The following is a 19,544-nucleotide window of genomic DNA, read 5'->3' as shown; positions in this document are numbered from 1 at the left end:
TGTTGGGCCTCCCCACAGTGCACTGCTATCTTGTGATTATTATGTACACGGTGGGATGGAAGGTAGAGCATGTGTGCCCCCTCTGGGTATGGCTTCAGTAAAAACAAGTCTGGCTCCACTTTGTTCTACAAACCTCCACTCTGTAAATGTATACATCTGAAAAAACTCCCAAACATACCCAGGAACCACAGCCACTGGTAAGTAACCTGGCTTTCTTCCTCTTGGCTGCATAAAACTCCCCTCTGCCTGTCCTTTGAGAATAGCAGCCACTTTCACAAAACTTCCCTCAGAATCTGGAGGAAGACTGACAGTCAAACTGCAGCCGATTCACGCGTGGGAGGACAAGGATTTCTTGAATGCTGTTAGGAGAAGATGGCCAGCAAAGCAAATACAGCCCAGCAAAAAGGCAAGCATGCCAAAATGCAGGATTGCAGTTAGGACTAGGATGTCCATGTCACAGGGTGCTACAAGGAAGAGCTAGAAGAAAACAACTTTGGCCTTGGTATGTTTATGTCTACATTAGGACAAAACACAGCATATTGGTGAAATGAACGGGGTAGTGAAGAAGTAGTAGTATTTTGACAGATTTTTATTTGTCTCTCATGCCAGAACCAGAGAAGAATCAGGATAAAAATAATGAAAATGCCACAGTGGTGTTGTCTAGTGACATGTGGATGGAGTAACGAGGCCATCTGATCTGCCAAGATGATGTTCATCCGCCGAGTTCAGAAACACTCGTTCCCCTACCTCAGCTTCCCATCCGTGTACTCTGCACTGAATTTAAGATTCCAGTGATGGAAACAGCAGTGATTTCTGCATGTTAATAAGAGAGTACCTTCCTGTACATTCCAGCTGGCATTTTATCCATTTCCTCTGATTTAATGAGTTAGCTCGTGTAGGAGGGCGAAAAGCAGCCGCTCCTGAGGAGACGCCTCACTACTCCCTGCACCTCCCTGTTCCCTTTGACTCTGTGCACTGGTCTCTTTTCGTTGGATAAGATTTAGGGACCAGTAACAAAAAAGGCCTTCCTAAACTTCTCATTTCGGTGGATTGCCGCTGGGATATTTCAGTGGAAGTGAACAGCGGGCAAGGCAGGTCTCTCCCAGCGCGTGAGGCAGGCCGTGACCCAGTGCGGGGAGCGGAGGGCTTGAAGGTTGTACTCGGAGATCGCAGAGGCTTTATTCCAACCTAACTGAGCCCCTGGTTCTGCGCGAATCCCGGGGACGGGGCAGCGCCAGCGCCCCATCCCCGTGAGGCGACAGCGCCGGGCCCCGCCCCTGCCGGCCCCGCCCCATCCGCGCGGCCCCGCCCCGGCGCTCGGGGATGACGTCACGCGGCGGTCCCGCCCCCTCCGCCGTTCCTCGGCGTTGCGGGCGGACCCTGCTCTCGTGACGTCACTCGGGCGCGCCCGGCCGCCCGCACGTGTGGCGCTGACAGGGCCGCTGCCGCCATGAGCTGCCCGGTGCCCTGCGCCGCCTGGGTGCGGCGCGGCGTGGCCAAGGAGACGCCCGACAAGGTGGGGCCGGGGCTGGGATCGCGCTGAGGGACCCCCGCTCGCCCCCGCAGCCGCCCTCACCCCTCTGTGTCCGCCCCGCAGGTGCAGCTCAGCGAGGAGGAGCTGAAAGGTCTCATCGAGGAGGCGCAGGAAAGGCTGGGGTGAGCCGGGGCAGCGGGAGGGACGCGCCGCGTCTCCGGGCTCTGCTCGGTGCGCGGCTGGAGCCCCCCGGGCCCGGCCGCTCACAGAGCTGTGGAGGGGAGGGGGCGTCCATGGCGCGGGGGAAGCGCAGGCCGGGGGCTCCAGGAGCGGCCCGGGGAGCAGCAGCGAGGAGCGGAGACCGGCGGCAGCCAGCACGAGTTCCTCCTGGAACTCCTCCTGGAACTCCCCGTGCCGAGGGAGCCTGGCTTCCGGGAGGGTGGGCGGTCCGGGGGGCGAGCGGAGGAACATCGGATGGAGCGGATCCGTCGTGGCCGTGGCAACACGGTTTCGTTCCCATGGGGTTCCTCAGGTGTCAGCTGCGGGCGGTCAGGCTGGAGCAGCATTTCGGGGCCTGGCGCTCTCTGGAGCTGCTGTTCCCACCTACAGTGAGAATTAAGGCGCTGGGTTTGTACCCGTGGATGCTTTGGAGACGTGGCAAACCGAGATGAGAGTCCCAAACTGAGTGGGAAAAAGTGGTGCTGAGGGTGGGACAGGACATTCTAGGTCTGGAGGCCACAGTGGAGATCCGAGTGATGTGGTATTTGTGCTTTGGTAAAAAGGGCAAAACATCACTCAGGAGTGTGTTTATGGTTCACAGGTAAAACTAGAGACATCACAACTCTCCCCTCAGCAGTGAGAGCCCTTAGTTATGTAGCTGTGTTAAGTTTTGTCACTCTGCTTTTAAGAAGAATGTATTTACAAAAACCATAAGTGACATATTTAGGAAAAACGATCTAGAGAAGACAAGAAAGAAAGTCTCTCTTTGGTCTAGCAAAAATAAGGGATTGGGATCTCACTCCATCTTCTGGGCTTTTTCTGATAGATCTGTTCATAGATTAAGGCTTCTGAGTGTTTCAGCTGTGTAGGGTGTGTGGTTGTGCCATGGTGTGTGTGGCTGAACAGATGCAACAGGTAGCAGAAAAAGTTTTTGTAGTTGGATGAGTATTATCCACCCCATTTCTGTTGGATGTATCAGTGACACTCTTGCTGAACAGAGTGTATCATACCAGAATGTATTTTATTCTGGTTTTTTCTGGTTTTGGTTATTTAATGATTCGAAGATGATCTTAAACACTTGGAAGAGTCTCACTTTATGTTATTTTCTTAACTGATTGATGTTCCTGTTTTCTGTGGACTTATTTGTTTCCCCTTTCTATGTGTAAACTTTTGGAGTTTTGAGTGATTTCCTTTCTTTTGCAATTTCAAAAGCATGGAAGGATTTGAGGTGCTGTTTTTATGCATTCTGTAAAACTTCAGGATGGAAATTTGAAGACCATCTGAAACAACTGATCTATTTATAATTTGTTGTACTTTGTAGAATTTTTTGCAACACTTCACTTTTTTCTCTGTGCAAAGATCACAAATCAAACTTGGATTTAGTTATTTTATTTAATTATCTTGCTACTTGTCTCTAGTTATGTTGTCAATGTGAAGTGTTTATTTTACTGAGAAAATCAGGAAAATTAGGTTTCTGCTATTTAATTTAGAAACTGTATCTGAGAACTGCCTTGGCTCGTTACCGCTTGGGAATTTTGCGGGCCAAAGGACAGAAATACAGTGTGTTCATGAGGGATGAGTTCCTGTGGAGCATGCTCTGTTGGGACACCTTGGCTCTTTTGTTAGCTTCTCAGCCAGTGGTTAATGTACATTGTTTAATGTCTTGAACTCCTTGCATGCAGAATTGTTGCCACAAAGTTCCGAATTTTTTTAGCTCTTGCATCGTTTACCCCGTAAGAATAATTCACAATATGTCCTTATCTAATGAATTCTGCATTATTTTTACTTCACTTAAGTATGGGAAGTATGAGGAAATGAGGTCTTAAAAAGCTTGAAGAAGTGTAGAAATCCTCACACATGACAGTGCCTGTGAGTGAGGAAAAAAAGGAAGGAATGACATGGACACGTGAATGCACAGAAGTGAGGCTGAGAGCATTGTATCCACAAAAAACCTGTAAGAGAAAGGGACTTAGACACACCATTTACCTTATTGAGGAAAACTTATGCCACATTTTGTCATGAAAACTTTCAAGGAACAACTTTCTCTGGGTGCCTTGTATTTTGAGAAAAGATACAGAAGGAGTGAATGGATTTGGAAATTTTTGGCATAAAGACTTGACACCCATGTGAGCAGCTAGAACTGCGTGCTGCAGCAGCGCCGTGGAAGCGTTCTACGTGTCTTCTCAGGGCTGTGTATCTTTCCACAGGGATGGTGCTGGTGACAGTGATGAGAGCCAGACAGCACATGACACGAATGCACCCGTTCCTGGCAGCAGCACTAAGTCTTCCCAAAACAATGAGGAGCTGTCTGATCATGAACTGGATGAATATGATTTGGACAATTACGATGAGGAGGAATACACGGGTAAGAAAAATCTGTGTGTCAGATGTGCAGAGTGTAAGTGAAGAACCTTTCCACTTCTTGTTGTACTTAAGACCTTAATATCCTAAAGCTAGAAAGTGTTAAGTTTCAGATGCTGGAAATTCACAGTTTTAATGATTTGCTTGTCCCATCCTGGGAAGCCATTTAGTGAGGGAAGCAGTTCAGTGTCCCCCTCCCTGACACAAGAACCAAGAGCATGTTGGAAAGGTCACTGTGTCTGCTGTAATGCTGGAGCAGAGCAGCAGAAGTCCCTGAAAGCTCTAAGCAATTTATCTTACTGAGGTACTTATGTTTGGAACTTGGAAGTCCATTTAGCTCACTCCTGATATTTTGCTATACAGGTAATACAGGTATTGGTACAGGAGTTTCTAACTTTGCCTGTTACTGACGTGTATAAAAAATGTTCTGAAATTCCCATCCAGGTGTTTTAAAACTTGGAGACTCTTTGGCAACTCTGGCAGTATATGGGAGCAATGAAAACGATCCTTACATCACTCTAAAAACCACTGTAAGTACTTAAAGAATGTTAAATACCTTAAAAAGCATAAGCTTCAAAATCAGTTAAATTTTCCACTCTGCCTCGAGGTGTGTAAGTGCTTGCAGTCCTTTTTCAAAGGTGTGCCAGATTTTTTATTGGATGGTGCTCTTTTCTTTTAAGGTTGCTTTGTGCAGTTCCTTCTTTCTGTGCCTTTTACATTTAAGTAGGAGGTTAAGGTGAACTGGCTCCTTTACTTAAACCATGCACTTCTGTACATGGAGAGGTTTTTCACCTGCCTAGCAGGACACAGAAAACACTTGAAGGAATAACAAGTCTCAGGCCACTAGTGGCCAAAATTAGAAAATTTCCCAGATTGCAAGAGTCTTGCACCTTCCACCAGTTTGTGTAAGAAATCAGGCTAAGGTGGACTCAGGGAATGTGTCAAATTAAGGATTTGGCATGAGGAAATACCCCTCCATTAAGCCTAGGTGGACAGCATTTTATATATATGTCCTGATATATATGTATATATAGATATGTGTGTATATATATATATAAAATACTGTGTGGTTGGCTGCTTCTACCTGTATTAGTTTCCACTATGAGATGGGGAACATCTTTGCAGAAGCTGGGTTTGTAGATATACAGAACATGAACACCTTTTTCTCAAGCCCTTCTTCCTGTGCTCAAGTTCTTTCCCCAAATTCTGAAAGTTCCTCAGTGTGAATTTTCTGTTGTCTTTTGGTATTTGCTACTGGAACTGTTGAAGACAAAGTATTGTATAACCTTAAGTTAATTCAGAGAATGGCAGGACTTGATTGAATTCAAATATTGAAGTATGCTTGAAGTGAATAAAAAAGAAATAAAAAGCTTGCAATGAGAAGTACAAAAAGTCTTGTATGTGTTGCAGATTGGAAGGATGGTGCTCTGCATAAGATTATTGACTTATGGACAGTTCTTAATTTTTCACTAACAAAAATTCCCAAGTTCCTTCCACTCCTCATTAACAGTGAAAATTAGATGAGAGGTTACATCTGTTCTGGTACAGCTGAATGCCCAGCAGAGCTGTAGGCAGCCCTTTTTGGGAAATATTTTCCAGGAAGTAGACAGTGGAATTATTTCCTGTATGTGAGGAGCAGCTGCAGCATTGTTATTGGGTAAAATGCTGTTATATTATGTAAGTGGTCAAGGCACAGGAGCACAAGGGAAATAACCTTTGTGGGCTCCTGGTGGTGATTTTCTTTTCAGCAATCAGCTGTATCATGATAGCCTTGAAATATGGTTTCACTTTTGATAATTAAACACCTCTACAAATCCACCTAGGTTCACATAAAAGTTCTTCAATCTAATTTAATGACTGTTCACTCTCCCCAGGATCAGGTCTGGTTCCTGCCTTTCTCTGTTTAGCACCATAAGATGGTTTTAGGTGGGTGGGCATCGAGGTGTTGGATTTTGAGTATTCAGTCGTGGTTCAAATTTTCCGATTCCACCTTTTGAACATGTGTAGTTTTGGTTTTTCATGTGCATTGCTTCACGGCCCTTGTCCTCTCCTTTTTGCTGTTCAGGAGCAATATGAACAGGAGGACTTTTTGATTAAGCCCAGTGACAATCTTGTCCTTTGTGGCAGAGTTGATAAGGACTGCTGTAGTTTGGAGGTCCATGGTGAGTAAAATAGGGTTTGTTCTTTACAGTGAACATGGGGAATGTCTTGCCTAGCATGTGCCATGTGGCTGCGTTGAAGAGGGAGTGGGCTGGTTTTGGGAAGGATTTTTCTCCCCTTCTGCCTTGTGTTTTGTCCTTTTCCACGTCATGGTGCTTTAGCTGCTTTCCAGGACTGCAATATTTGCTGTGCTGTTATTTAGGATAAATAACATATAAAGGATAGCTTGCCTCTTTCAGCCTGCATAGCAAGTCCTTTCCTTATTTCATTTCTTAAAACATTTAGAAAATACTGTGGCATTTTTATTCTCTGAACATAACACTCTTCATTCTGGTCTTGCTTTCCATATCCTGCAAGCATCCTCTAGTGGCTTGTTGTTTTGGGGTTTTTCCTTTAGCTTTCTCCTTGCTTCTTTAAATGGGCTTCCACTGCTAGGACTAGAAGAACCAGCACCCTTTATCATCATGGTTTAGAAGAGATAGGGCATGAATACTGCTTGTTCTAGCAATAGGTTTAATTTTGCTGTGTAAAAGATTTTTCTGTTGCAGCCAATGAATACTACTGAATGTGCTGAAATTACCATCTTTTCTTACTGTGGTTCTTTTTGGGAATGTTTCTGGCTGCTTGTGCTGTGGTCCCTGTTTCTATAGGCAAAGTATTTCATTTTAACCAACTAACATGACCAAAATGTGTGAAAGCGTCTCTTCAGATACCAGCATGTGGCATTTTCTGTGTCTGGAGGGGTTTACAAATTTTTATTAACTGTAAGTTTATACCCAATATAAACTTATAAAACAATAGCAAAGGCTTCTGCAGTTTCTAAAATTGGGTAACCTTGTCTTAGTTGATTACTAAGACAACTTAGATTACTTAGACAACCCAACCCACGACACTTACTTAACTGGAGACTTCAGTTAGTATCTGAACATCTGTCACATGCACTTAAAAGTTAGCATGATTGTGTGTGTGACAGTAAGATGTCATTAAAATAATTAACAGGTTTTCTCTGCTGTCCAATTGGTAAGTTATTTTATTATAAGGAGAAAAATAGCTGGCTGCAGGGAATTTGTATTTAGTATATGGCTGCTTTACCAAACTTTTCCTGTATCTCAGTTACCACCTGCTAAAGGTAAGTCCTTCTGACCTCTTCACCTTCCTCTGGTTTGTCCTTTTACCTTCGTTTTCCCTTCAATTTAATCTGGAGTAATTTTTTTAATTGCTAATCCTGTAAAATGAATTTATCCTGATGTAGAAAGTGGTGGATGTGGAGCATGTATTATGAAGAGACCTTACCAACAAAGTGGTTTGATGTGCTGGGGATAAAGTATCGAACCTTTACTGAACTTGTCACTTCTTTAGCTAAAGTACACGGGAGAATGTTTATTTTGTGTCATTCTCTGCAGTACAACATTTGTACCTGGAGGGTCTGGCCTCTGCTGTAAAAATCTGAACACTCTGTGAATTTACCTTCTACATCTCCTTGACAATTTAGTTCTTGCCACAACTGCCTTTTGTAGAAGTGACCTGTTTAGAGTTGTTTGCTTTCCCTCTTCACTGATGTCTTGCATAACTTTAATTATTTTTCAGTTTATAATCGTGAAGAGGACTCATTTTATGTACATCATGACATTATCTTGCCTGCTTACCCTCTGAGTCTGGAGTGGTTGAATTTTGATCCTAGTCCAGATGAATCAACAGGTAAATTACAAAGGATACTCTAAGTGTCCAGTTAAAGAATTTTTGCTTGAAAAGCATGTAAGTGTAATGTTGTCACTAAATAATTTCTTCCTGCGGTACAAAGAGAAATAAAATGAAGATGTTAATATCAAGATAATATTGACTTGAGATAACCAAGATGTGAATATTAGGTATTTTTGCTTGGTGATACAGTCATCTTAGTCATGCTGCTGTAACAAATGATTTTATTAAAATACTGATTTTATTAGAAACAGTTAACAGACCAGAGCAATCTCTAAAATCTGCTTTATTTTCTGTTTGCAGATGAAAGGTTGCTTTTGTTCCATCTCTTTATGTCCAATGCTGTTAATGAAATGTAAATCACAGCAAAATTTATATGTATTTATGTATTTAGTAACATTTTTCCTGTGTTTCACAGATACTTTTTTTTTTCCATAGTACAGGGGATGTGGTTTTGTTTTGGTTTGTTTTTTCCTTTAAAAACAAACTAAACATGCAACTTTATACAGCTTATTTGAATAGTTACTTGTACTGAAGGGGAAGGAGAGCAAGCAAATTTTTTTCTGTCAACATCTTCTGCCAGCTGATATTTTAAGTTGCTCCTTGCCAGTTATAAACATAAATATGTTCAAATAGAAGATTGTGGCACATAAGTTTTACTTAACCAAAGAAATAAGCAACAGCTGGATTGCCAAATATGCTGTTTCATAACTAAATAAATGTGGTTGCATTTGGGTTTTTGTTTGTAGGAAATTATGTTGCAGTGGGTAACATGACCCCAGTCATTGACATTTGGGACCTTGATGTAGTAGAATCCTTGGAACCAGTCTTTTCTCTTGGAGGCAAGAAAGAGAAAAAGAAGAAAAAGAAAGGAAAGAAAGTAAGTGTTGCAAAATTGTTTACCTGGTTGGATGGAGGAAATTTAGAGCAGGGATAATGCCTTTTTTTCCCCCCCCCTACAATATTTGAAATGCTAATTGTTCTCTAAATAACTAACGCCTGGAATTAAGAGCAGAACAGGAATGGGGTGGTGTCCCAGTAAACTTTGAATCTCAACTATTTAAAATTAGAAGTTGCAGGAACTGGCAGTTACAAGGACCCAAAGCTCAGTTAATTGGGAGGAGAGAGAGGGAACTGCCAGGAGTGCTTAGAAAGAAGCTGAAGAAGTTGCACATTAGCTGGAAATAATGAGGTTTCTTTTACTAGCCTGAAGGGAGTAACCAGTTCTGTAAACCCAGCAGCTGGAGCAATCTGCAGTCTGGGGTAGGAGGCAGGGTGCAGGTGGTGCAGAGACAGTTCTCTCAAAAGCTGTGTTGCAGCAAGTGAGAGTAATTTAATATGAAGTTGTTTGTGAAGGCTGTAGGGAATTCATACTAAAGTGGACTAATGCTTGATTTGCATTGAAGCTGTAATTTTCACAAGTCTGTTTATGTCATTTGTGTATACAGAGTTTATCTTCAGAAGGGACTGTGGAAGGACATACTGATGCTGTGCTCGATCTTTCATGGAATAAACAAAGCAGGTAAAAGAATACTTGAATAACAGTGGATATTACAAAATTGCAGTCTTAATTAGGCATACAATTTTCACACAAAATCCAAAAACTTGAAAGCGCTGCTGAAATTAATGCATTCTTAAAAATACACTCCTGTTTTTTTCTCTTTTCAACTAGAGCTGTTGATTTAGAATTTTTTTTTAAGTACTTGTATATTGCTGCAGGTCACTTTTGATTTGCAGGTTGTCCAGATGAAGGCAGGGCAGAGGTGGGTGTGAACCATTTGATAAATGGTCTGCATTTCACTTGTTCAAGCTGGAGAAGCAGAAAGGCTGCCCTGAGCTATGCTGATCTGCCAGTGGCCTAAACCACCATTTCAACAGAGACAAGTAGATTTATAGAAGGAAGTCCTTGCTATTCTGGTTTTTTTCCTTCTGGCTTTTGCCCCAAAGCTGTGAACAGAAAAGAGAGTGTAAAAGCCCTAATAGCACAGTTACAGAAATGCCTCGAGCCTCTAGGCAGAGAAATTCCCTGTGGCCTGAATGAACTAGAAATGAAGTGCTGCTATTGAAGCAACACGAGGCTGGCCCATCTTGGGGCAGAGGTCAAGGACAATGTGCTGACTGAAGTAAAGATGCTGCTGGTTTTTTATCACTTAAGTGGTTGTTAACAGTTCATCTGTCAGAGGATCCTCAGCAGGGGTCTTGAAACTGCTTCAGTCAGACACAGGCTGTTTTTTTTTAAAAAAATTTATTTTCCTGCTGTCATAAATGCCTCTGCCTTTGAAGATGTACACAGTCAACTGCATATTCTGATGAGCAGGTGTGAGCCTTCACTTGTAATGCTTTCTTTTCTAGATACTGATGAAGAAAACACCCACACAGATCTCAGTAAATGTGTATAAATTGCACTCTTAATTTACAGGGTAGTTTTCGTAATTGTCTGTTGTTCTTAAATTACAGAGTGTGCACAGTGATCTGTCCATCACTCTCCAAAAGAGTAGCTTTCATGTACCTGGGAATGGTTGTCTGGTGATAATATAGAGACAAGTATTAAAAAAATTATGGCTTCAATAGTTCAAAATGCATAATTCTGTAATGTGCTGAGTTACAAATTCATTGGTACTGGTAGATCTTTCAGGAAATTAAACCAGCCCTGAAGTGGGCAGCTTATGGACAAAACAAGGAACTCCTTGGAGCAGCTTATATATAGAATGTTTTATTGTTGTTTCTTTCTCTTAAGCAAGGCATGTTGTGACAACTCTCTACAAATAACCTTCTGCCTTTAGGTCATAGTGGTGTTACTGTGAAATGTTCTTACAGCCTTCACTATGCATTTTCTTAACTTTCCCTTGTAACGTTGCTTGGGAAAACAGCATTTCCAGGAGAATGTTAGAAATTCTTTCTTTCAGTCAGAAACACTTGGTTAATATAAAAAGGGGAGGGGGGAGCAGTTTCAATCAGAAACAACATGTTGAGGTAATAAATCTGATTTTAAGAGTAGTGAAGTGTTTGTAGGAATTGAAATGTGTGTTTTACAGGCATTTGGGGACCTTTTTCTGGTTTTTTTTTCTGATCAAAGTTTTAAAGCTGTGTTTATTGTTCTTAACATAATTGGTCAAATTTAAGTTGAAATGTGGGGTTTGTAAACTAACTGAAATTTTAGTGGTTACTTTCAGCAGTCCACAAAGGGCGTAGTGTTGGGTCTTCAGTAGGTGTATAAACAGATATTAAAGAGCAAAATATTTCACAAACAGGTTTGTCAGGCTCTTGGCTGCATGTATATGCAAACAGAATGAAGTAGCATAGGTAATGTTTAAAAATACTATTTAATGTCAAAGGAAAGAATGTGCTTCAAAGCCTTTATTACTTTGTTTCGATCGAGAAATCTTCGAGTAAATGGTATTTTAAGTAATGCCAGGGGAAATAGAAGCAGAACTGTCATTGTTTTAAGTGTTCTACAAATGTAATGTAGCCTATTTGTAATCTTTACTTATAACTTAGAATTGCCTTCAGGGAGTTATCCCTCAGGCTTGAGAGAAATAATCTATAGACCACAGTGTACTTGTTCTCAGAATTGGGCTCTGTGTGCATTTTGGATTTTTGTATCTGTAGAAAGAGTTTTAAAACTTGATTTTTGATCCATTCTCAGGAATGTTTTAGCAAGTGCCTCTGCTGACAACACAGTGATTTTGTGGGACATGGCTGTGGGTAAGCCAGCAGCCAGCCTGACACTACATACAGACAAGGTATGGAATAATTCCTGTGTTTCTTCCACTGTAGAATACAGAGAAAAATGTAACTGCAGTTGTTCATTAGCTGCTTGGTAGTGAACCCTCAGAACAACAATTCTCTAATTTTCTAACAACTGCGCAGAATTGTTTAAATTTATGAATTAGTTGCTTTTGCAAACAGCACTGTATTTGCTTTTAAAAATGTTATTTAACTTATCTTTTAGAAAGTTAACAAGTATTTGTTACAGTTTTTAAAATGCCTTTTGTGTGAAAGCCCTAATGGTGGGGAATATAGTATTTCTGGTATAAACTACAAAAATAGATGTCTGAGTATAGGTCAAACTGTAGCTCTCTCTTAAGGGAACAATGAGTGTCAGTTACAGTTTGTTCTAGGTGAAAAAGGTTTAAAATAAATGATACTAAAATACCATAGTGATGGGTACTTCAGAAATTAATTAATCTCAGTAATTAAAATGTGAAAGCTAGTTACAGCTGTAACCTTATTTTGCTGCTAACAAAGTCACTGCCCTTGACAAACTCCTGATTTTCATTTTTTAACATCTGCTTTTTTCTCCAAACTGGAAACAGATAATCTTTTACCTCCTCCAGCTTTTTTTTTTTTATTATTATTATCTAGGGCAGAAAGGGGGCATGGGGTTCTGTTCAGTCAAATTATATTGGAAAATACCTTGTTTTCACGAGGTGGGGTTATTTGAAGTAATGTGCATCTCTTGTGCTGTTTTTTGAGCAATCTCAGGATCAACAAGCTTAACAGGAGGGTTTTTTGGGGAGGACTGTGTGCTGGCTTGGGGGAGGGATGGTTGTGCTTTGCTCCAAGATAGTTCCTGTATATGAGTGTTATATAAAATCTTGCATTATCTAGGTGCAGACATTGCAATTCCATCCGTTTGAAGCTCAGACCCTCGTTTCTGGATCATTCGATAAGTATGTCAGGGTGATGTTTTCACACGTTGCACTTAGGGAGGCTGTTCCTATTCAGTTAAGCCTTGTGCTTTCTTTCTTTTTTTTTTTTATTTTTTATAACTGTGCCAGTTTGAATAATGCTGTTATTTTTTTCCAGCAAGGAAGCCAGGTTTGTATGTGGCCAGGATGTGGTTTTCCTTACCTCTTTTTCAGAGGTAGCAAATGCTTTAACCATCTGGACTGACATTTTCTGTGCCAGGTGTCTGCTTGCTCCAAACCGAATTTACTTCTTAATTTGGCCTTATGGCATTTCCTTCATTGGGAACGTGTCACTGTTTATTCCTGTGAAAATTTGCCCAGGTTTTGCCAGCCAGTAAGGCCAGGATGGAGGCATGAGGCACATTAAAATCCCAGTTCTCTCCTTCCAGCCTCTATAGGCACAGCCACAGTGTAATGGGCTGTCTCCTGTGATTGCAGCCTGGAGATGCTGGAAAATGGTTTGTGTCTGCACACTTGGACTACTCTGTAGCTGCCAGTGCTTCTAAGTCCTGCCAGCCAAAACACTTCCTCTCTGTTCTCCCATCTCAATGGGATAGCTTTTAAATTTTGTTCTATCACCATGATTTTCTTACGTTGATTTTTTAATTCTGCTTTTAAGGCTTTGTCCTTATGTTAAAATAATTCATAGATTTGCCAGTCTTTAGCCAAGCCTTTGAGTTCTCTGGCTTCTGTTTCGCTCTTGCTGCATCTGCTGCAGTGGAAGTATTACAGGAGGACCTCTTGCTGTTGTTAGGAAGCTGCTTCTGTCTTTTTCCTCCCTCTCAACTTCCTTTGATAAAAGGAAGCATTAAGTCCAAACAGTAACCAGCTGCTGATCGTTTTTGCTGCCCCTTTGGTACCACAGACACTTTTAAACCACTGTGCTATCCATAAACTAATAGACTGCCCTTGTGGATTTTTCCTGCAAAGCCTTGCAGGACCACAGGCAATTCAGTGAACATTGGAGGATGCCTTCATAGGCTGAAAATCATTGACTGTTAAAGAAACTGTTGTGTGTAAAATGTCTGGTAAAAGAGCTGGAAAGCCTCCATCACGTTTCTTTAATTACAAGATAGAGTGGGAGGGGGTTACACTGAGGACATTGATTGTGGTGAGATGGTGCTGGAGTGACACGACCACTCCTCCCTTGCATTTGCACCCAAGAGTTTTTTGAACTGGGACAGATTCTGCAGCCACCCAGCTGAGCACGTGCCTGTAAAGAATCCCAGAGGACCCACTAACTCCCATCCACTCTTTCTCCTTTGTGGAGTGTTTCTCGTAACTATTTGTAAAGATTGTTGGCTTTTTAAAAATTATTTCTTTTTATTAAGCATATTTGAAAATGTATGAATATCTATGACAAAATTATTTCCTAATTAGTGCATCATTACATGACTTTACTGAAGTCTGTTCATAATTAAATTATATATTTGCATAATTATGGTCTGCTATGTGATAAGTATCTTACGTATTGAGTAAATTCAAGCTCTGCTTAGTTTCAATAGAGCGGCTGTTGGTAACCAAGATGAAACTCTGAAGCATATGGAAAAATCTCATGCTTATCTGCAAGATTTTAATCTGTTACTGAATTGGAAGACTAAGTAGTGAAGTTGTTTCCATTTAATTTTTTAATTATAGTTTACATGGAGCTTCTGTAGATGCCGGTGGGAAAACAAACTATGACATATGAAGTGTTCTGCCCTGATTTTTTTTTTTTTTTAATTTTATTTCCTGTCCCTTTGTCCCCTAGATCAGCAGTGCTGTACGACTGCAGAAACCCCCAGGACAGCCATCGAGTGTGGCGGTTTAGTGGTCAGGTTGAGAGAGTCATTTGGAATCATTTTTCACCTTGTCATTTCTTGGTGAGCACGTGCTTTTCTACTCTGGTTGATTGTTGCCATGCCATTTAACGTGTATTTTAGTGTTCATAATGTTTCTGAATCAGAATGGAGCCGATGGACATCTGGATGGTTTGTGTTGCTTATGATAAAAATGTGGTCTGGGGGAGGATGTTTTTAGGTATTTTTTTCAGTAAGTATCTCTAGAGCAGCTACTTACTTGGCATCTTCACTGTGACAGTAGAAAAGCTATTGATGCTGGTGCTTTTTCACTTCAGAGGTGGCATCTCAGTCATGTTGTTACAGTGTTCAGTGGCTCGGATATATTTTCCTTTGCATAGTTGCTGTTGTGTTTCATGTAGTGAAGCAATTGCAGCTGAGAAGTAGCTCATTAAGAACTGCGATCCTGAATATTAATTCAGTGTTTCAAGTCAGCGCTAGAGGGCACTGTCCTCCTGGCTGGTACGGAGCCATCCACTCCTTTAGGCCGGAAAAGTCCTCTGAGATCGAGTCTAAATGTTAACCCAGAACTGCCAAGTCCACCACTAAACCATGTCCATAAGTGCCTCATATGCATGGCTTTTAAATACCTCCAGGGGTGGGGATTCCACCACTTCCCTGAACAGTGCTTGACAACCCTTTCAGTAAAGACATTTTTGCTAATGTCCAGTCTAAACTACCCCTGGTGCACCTTGAGGCCATGTTCTGTTGTCCTATTGCTTGCTACCTGGGAGAAGAGACCAACAGCCACCTAGAGTATAAAGTAAAAATATCTTGGTTTTGTTGAGTTTCTTATAATAAAACTTTTTAACAGAATTTAAAAGCAAATCTTCTCTATTATCTCAGTGGCTGTCGAGTTCTCTGCTGCTGTGTGCACACAGCCAACAGAAGTGGCTGCTCAGCTCTGTTGGGTTTATGATGTGGATCTCTCCGGTATAATCACACTCAGCTTTGCACAGAACTGTTATGCAGCCAGCAATGGCTTCAAAAGCTTTGAACTGACAGTGAAGAGACTGAAGGCTCTGTATTTCATTGCCTGACCTGAGGGCCAAGCTTAGTGGGGCAACTCTCTTCAAGATACACTTTAAGAAATTTGCATGGGATTAAGACTTCCATGTCATCAGCGCAGCATAATTGAGGTTCACAGAATAGCTTGGGCACCAGCTGGGTGGAGTCCGACTTTGGGAGGCAGGCCTGGGAACAGTGTAACATGTCCCAGGGAGAAGTGTCTGCCTCAGATCACAGGGATTTACCAGAGGGTGGGTGTTACTTCATTGGAGTTTTTCCCCGAGTGAGTGACTGTGGCTGTTTGTTTTTTAAATGTGGTTTCCTTAGGCAAGCACAGACGATGGCTTTGTGTACTGTCTGGATGCTCGCTCTGATAAGCCCCTGTTTACTCTGAAAGCTCACGATGAAGAGGTGTCAGGTAAATTGCCTGTGTGTCCTTCTGTGTCCTGTTTGTCCCCAGTGGGCAAGGCACCTCTGAAGGATGCCTTAAGTCCGTGGGACTGAGGTGGTAGTGATTCTTTGTTTAACAAGTAAGTTGTGCATACTAATTGTGGTAGCTGGCATGTGAAGCAAATCTGCTGCGGGGATTGGGAGGCAAAATAGGCCTGCATGGTTCCCTTGGCTCTCACTCCAGGAACCAGTGGCAGAATGGAACTTTCATTAATGTTTTACTCCTTTGTTCTGGAATGGAGTTTAGTGTGAGGAGAATATTGGGGTTGTTCTCATGTCTTCACTTCAAAATGTATCCTTGTCTCTGTGAAATGGGGATTGCTGTTGCTCTCTTCATCTTCCAGGGCTACAACTAAGCAGTCAGATAAAAGGGTGCCTTGTGACATCATCTGCTGACAAATACGTGAAAATTTGGGATATCCTGGGAGACAGACCAAGTTTAGTCCATTCCAGGGATATGAAAATGGTATAGTAATTTTTTTAAACTATGTCTGCTTATTCTTTTTCTGTCTAGTTTGAATCTTGTTTTACTTAACATCTCGTAGGGAAAAAAATAACAACATCTGTATATTCTGGCTAAATCATTCTCATTACAGTGCAATATTCCACATGGAATTGGCAGACTGCTTCCAAGCCTCAGACCCAAATTCCAGATACAATGCTCTGAGTAGAACTTATGGGTGCTTCAGCTTGCATCTATGACATTCAAGACAAAGATGCAATTAACTGTTCCTAATTAGCAGCTCTTGACTTTCATTTTGTGTCTTTACAAAAGAAGTTTTGGAAACTTGGGATTACACTTGTTAAAACTTGCTTGGTGAAAGTATTTTCAGGTGACAAATTCATTTGAGAATTAAAAAAAAAAAAAAATTCTCTTTCTCTTTTTTTCTTTCTTTCTTTCTTTCTCCCACCCTGCCAGGGAGTTCTCTTCTGTGCAGCTTGCTGCCCTGACTTCCCGTTTGTGTTTGCCTTTGGAGGAGAGCAGGAAGGGCTGCGTGTTTGGGATATAAGCAAGATCTCTGCAGGTAATGCTCTCATTTCTTTGAGTGTTGTGGTTCTCCCCTTGATTGCAGGGTGTATTTGTATTCAGTAATGTATTGTGACTGACAGAAAACTGTAGGTTAGTATTTTTCAATACTCCAAGACTGTCTGTATGGTCACATTTTCAACTTCAAAAAATGTGGAGTTTTTTTAAATTGGAGAACTGCATGACATAATTTAACACCTGATTTCTTATAATACCTGTTTTATTTTTTCGTAATGTCCCTGGTGTGATTTGGTATCATATTTTTTGAGTACTTACGGGAAGAAAAATGAGCACTGGTTTTGATCTAACTGGTTTTGATTGATACCTGTAACTAAGCAGCATGATTTTTTGGAGAAGGCTTTTAAGAGGCTGTTGGGAACCAGAGACTAAAACCAGAAATAAATTATTTAAATGCAATGATGTGCTCTTCAAACCTCATCAATTTTACAGTACTTAGGTACAGGAATGATGCAGAGGGAAACCTCTAGATGCTCTGGGGGAAAAATAACAGGACTTGTAATTGAAGTATCATAGGCAGGCAGTTGTTCTGACCTTTAAGCTTCAACTCCTTACTTGGGGTAAGGGAAAAAGCTTTGAAACCACACCAGGTTAGGCTTTCCATTCCATGGTGCTCAGCAGGCTGTACCTGCTGTACTCCTCTTTCCCCTGGGAGAGTGACATGTAAGCAATCCCCTGTTTGTGTTGCAGTGAATGAAGTTTTTGGAAACAGAGAGAGGCTCATCCTGGCTAGTGCAAACTCTGTGGCTTCCAGCTCCTGGGCTGGCAGTAGCAGCAACGATTTGGAGACAGCAATGGAATCATGATGGACCAAACATCAACAAATCAAAGTCATTAATGGGACTACAACTAATGTGTATTGTACAAAGGCCCCTGTTTGGTGAGAGTTCATGGAAATTACTCTGGTATCTTGCAGTCTGCAGGCTTCTTCATCTCAGAAGAAGATGGTGGTGTGGTTAAGCTCTAAGCTCCTGCCTCTATTACCAGCTCTGAAAGATTAAAGCACTCGCTTTAGCTTGAGATAATGATCCCTGAAACAGGGGCTACCATATGTAAAGCAGATACATAAAATGAAACAGTCACTAGAAAAGCATTCTGTGACTACAGAAGTTTGATGAATCCTGCAAAGACAGTTTTGTCTTTTACCTTCCAAGGGCATAAGGAAAAGTATTTCACACAACAGTTGTGTAATAAATAAACAAAACCTGAGTTGAATTAGATTCCAAGTGTAAATAGATAATTTATCCTTAATTTGATGCTAGGTTTACAGGTTTTAAAATATCTTCCATGTAACTTTTTAAGTAGTTCTCAGGCAGTAAGTTGGAGTCTCCAAGCAGCATCCTGGAATGCATTTCTAACACTGATGTCACCACTATCAAACCAGAAATACCCTGGCTCTATCCCACAAGGACTAGGGGTTTCTTTTTCCAGGTTCCACAGCACCTGAAGCTTAGTGATGTTGCACATAGTATTGGGTTGTTCTTCACACTCCAGACGTGTTTCAAGAGAATTTGAACTGAAATAAGGAGCTGCTACTCAAGGAAGATGAGAGGCTGTCAAGATACAAAGTGAGGGTTGGGATCCCAGCTGGTCCCCATTACTGGTGAAAAGCTGTGTTATGTTCTTAACCCTGCCCAGGCATTTCTGCCTGACCCCTGAAGGCACAGAGGAACATACTGAGTATCAAACCAACAACGTAAGCACTCTGTTTCCAGAATCACAGCCTAATCAAGGGATGTGACTGAAACAGTTTCCTTGCATTTGTAATGTAACACCCACCTGCTTTACCTCAGGAACTTAATTGATGCTGTTACCTTCCCTTGAGCACTTGCCCTCTGCACACACTGAAGTTGACTGCTGCAAAAACACCCTGGGTGTGAAATCCACTGATCCCAAAACAGCTGTAGGATCATACTCATGGCTGCCAAGCTCTTCCCACTGCTTTCCACCCTAACTCACTGTAGTTCATTCTGGTGAGGTAAAGCAGGTACATTGTATCCCTACAAACTGCAGATGGGGAAAAGGCAGGTCTGTAACTTTCCTTCCTCTCCCTTGAGGGTAATTGGCTTCTTCTAAAGCTACTTCAAATGTTTCTAGTCTGGTGAAGGTGTTCAGCATGGCTCTGCAGGAACCAAGAATACTCTGGATGTGTTGGGATTCCTGCTTCCATCCCGTCTGCCAAGCAGTAGTGAAAGTTGTGTGGCCAACAAATGAACAAATGCTTTGGTAAAGCTTAAGAAGGTGTAAGTACCAGAACCAACTCTATTCAACTGCTCTCCATTGAAAATCTTCCCAGTTTTTCAAAGCTTTGATGTTAAATAAATGCTTCGTATTAAGCTCTTTAAGGGTAAGTGATTTATCTCTACCTCTAGTAATGTAATTGGCACTGTAGCTCTCAAAGTCCCTTTTTGGTTGTGGAACAAGTTGCATTACTGGAAGCAACACATTTTTCCCTTGAACTTACCAAGATCCCAGAACCTCCCCCTGGAGCTTTTTAGTTACATACTGATGTGAGGAAAGCATTTTCAGGTTTCAAGAACCCTGGGAGCTCTCTAGGAACTGCAGTGTACAGGGAGAGGTACAGCTGAGCTTGGGCCATT

At 41.7% G+C, this 19,544-nt stretch overlaps 1 protein-coding gene across 1 annotated transcript; it reads left to right on the top strand.

Annotated features, from left to right (window-relative positions):
* The first annotated feature begins 1,398 nt into the window (after positions 1 to 1,398).
* On the top strand, positions 1,399 to 19,289 carry PWP1 (PWP1 homolog, endonuclein). Its single transcript, XM_069002933.1, has 15 exons — positions 1,399 to 1,516; positions 1,598 to 1,656; positions 3,901 to 4,058; positions 4,499 to 4,584; positions 6,120 to 6,216; positions 7,802 to 7,912; positions 8,662 to 8,792; positions 9,361 to 9,434; positions 11,559 to 11,655; positions 12,524 to 12,585; positions 14,354 to 14,465; positions 15,777 to 15,867; positions 16,244 to 16,365; positions 16,819 to 16,924; positions 17,635 to 19,289. Exons 1-15 carry the CDS (start codon positions 1,451 to 1,453, stop codon positions 17,748 to 17,750), a joined length of 1,488 nt encoding a protein of 495 aa, XP_068859034.1. The 5' UTR covers positions 1,399 to 1,450; the 3' UTR covers positions 17,751 to 19,289.
* The last annotated feature ends 255 nt before the right edge of the window (positions 19,290 to 19,544 follow it).

The sequence above is a fragment of the Aphelocoma coerulescens genome, chromosome 1A (genome assembly GCF_041296385.1).
Source record: "Aphelocoma coerulescens isolate FSJ_1873_10779 chromosome 1A, UR_Acoe_1.0, whole genome shotgun sequence".
In the NCBI taxonomy this organism is placed as follows: Eukaryota; Metazoa; Chordata; class Aves; order Passeriformes; family Corvidae; genus Aphelocoma; species Aphelocoma coerulescens.
The sequence above is the reverse complement of the archived record's forward strand: the minus strand, read 5'-3'. Positions and strand labels throughout refer to the sequence as shown.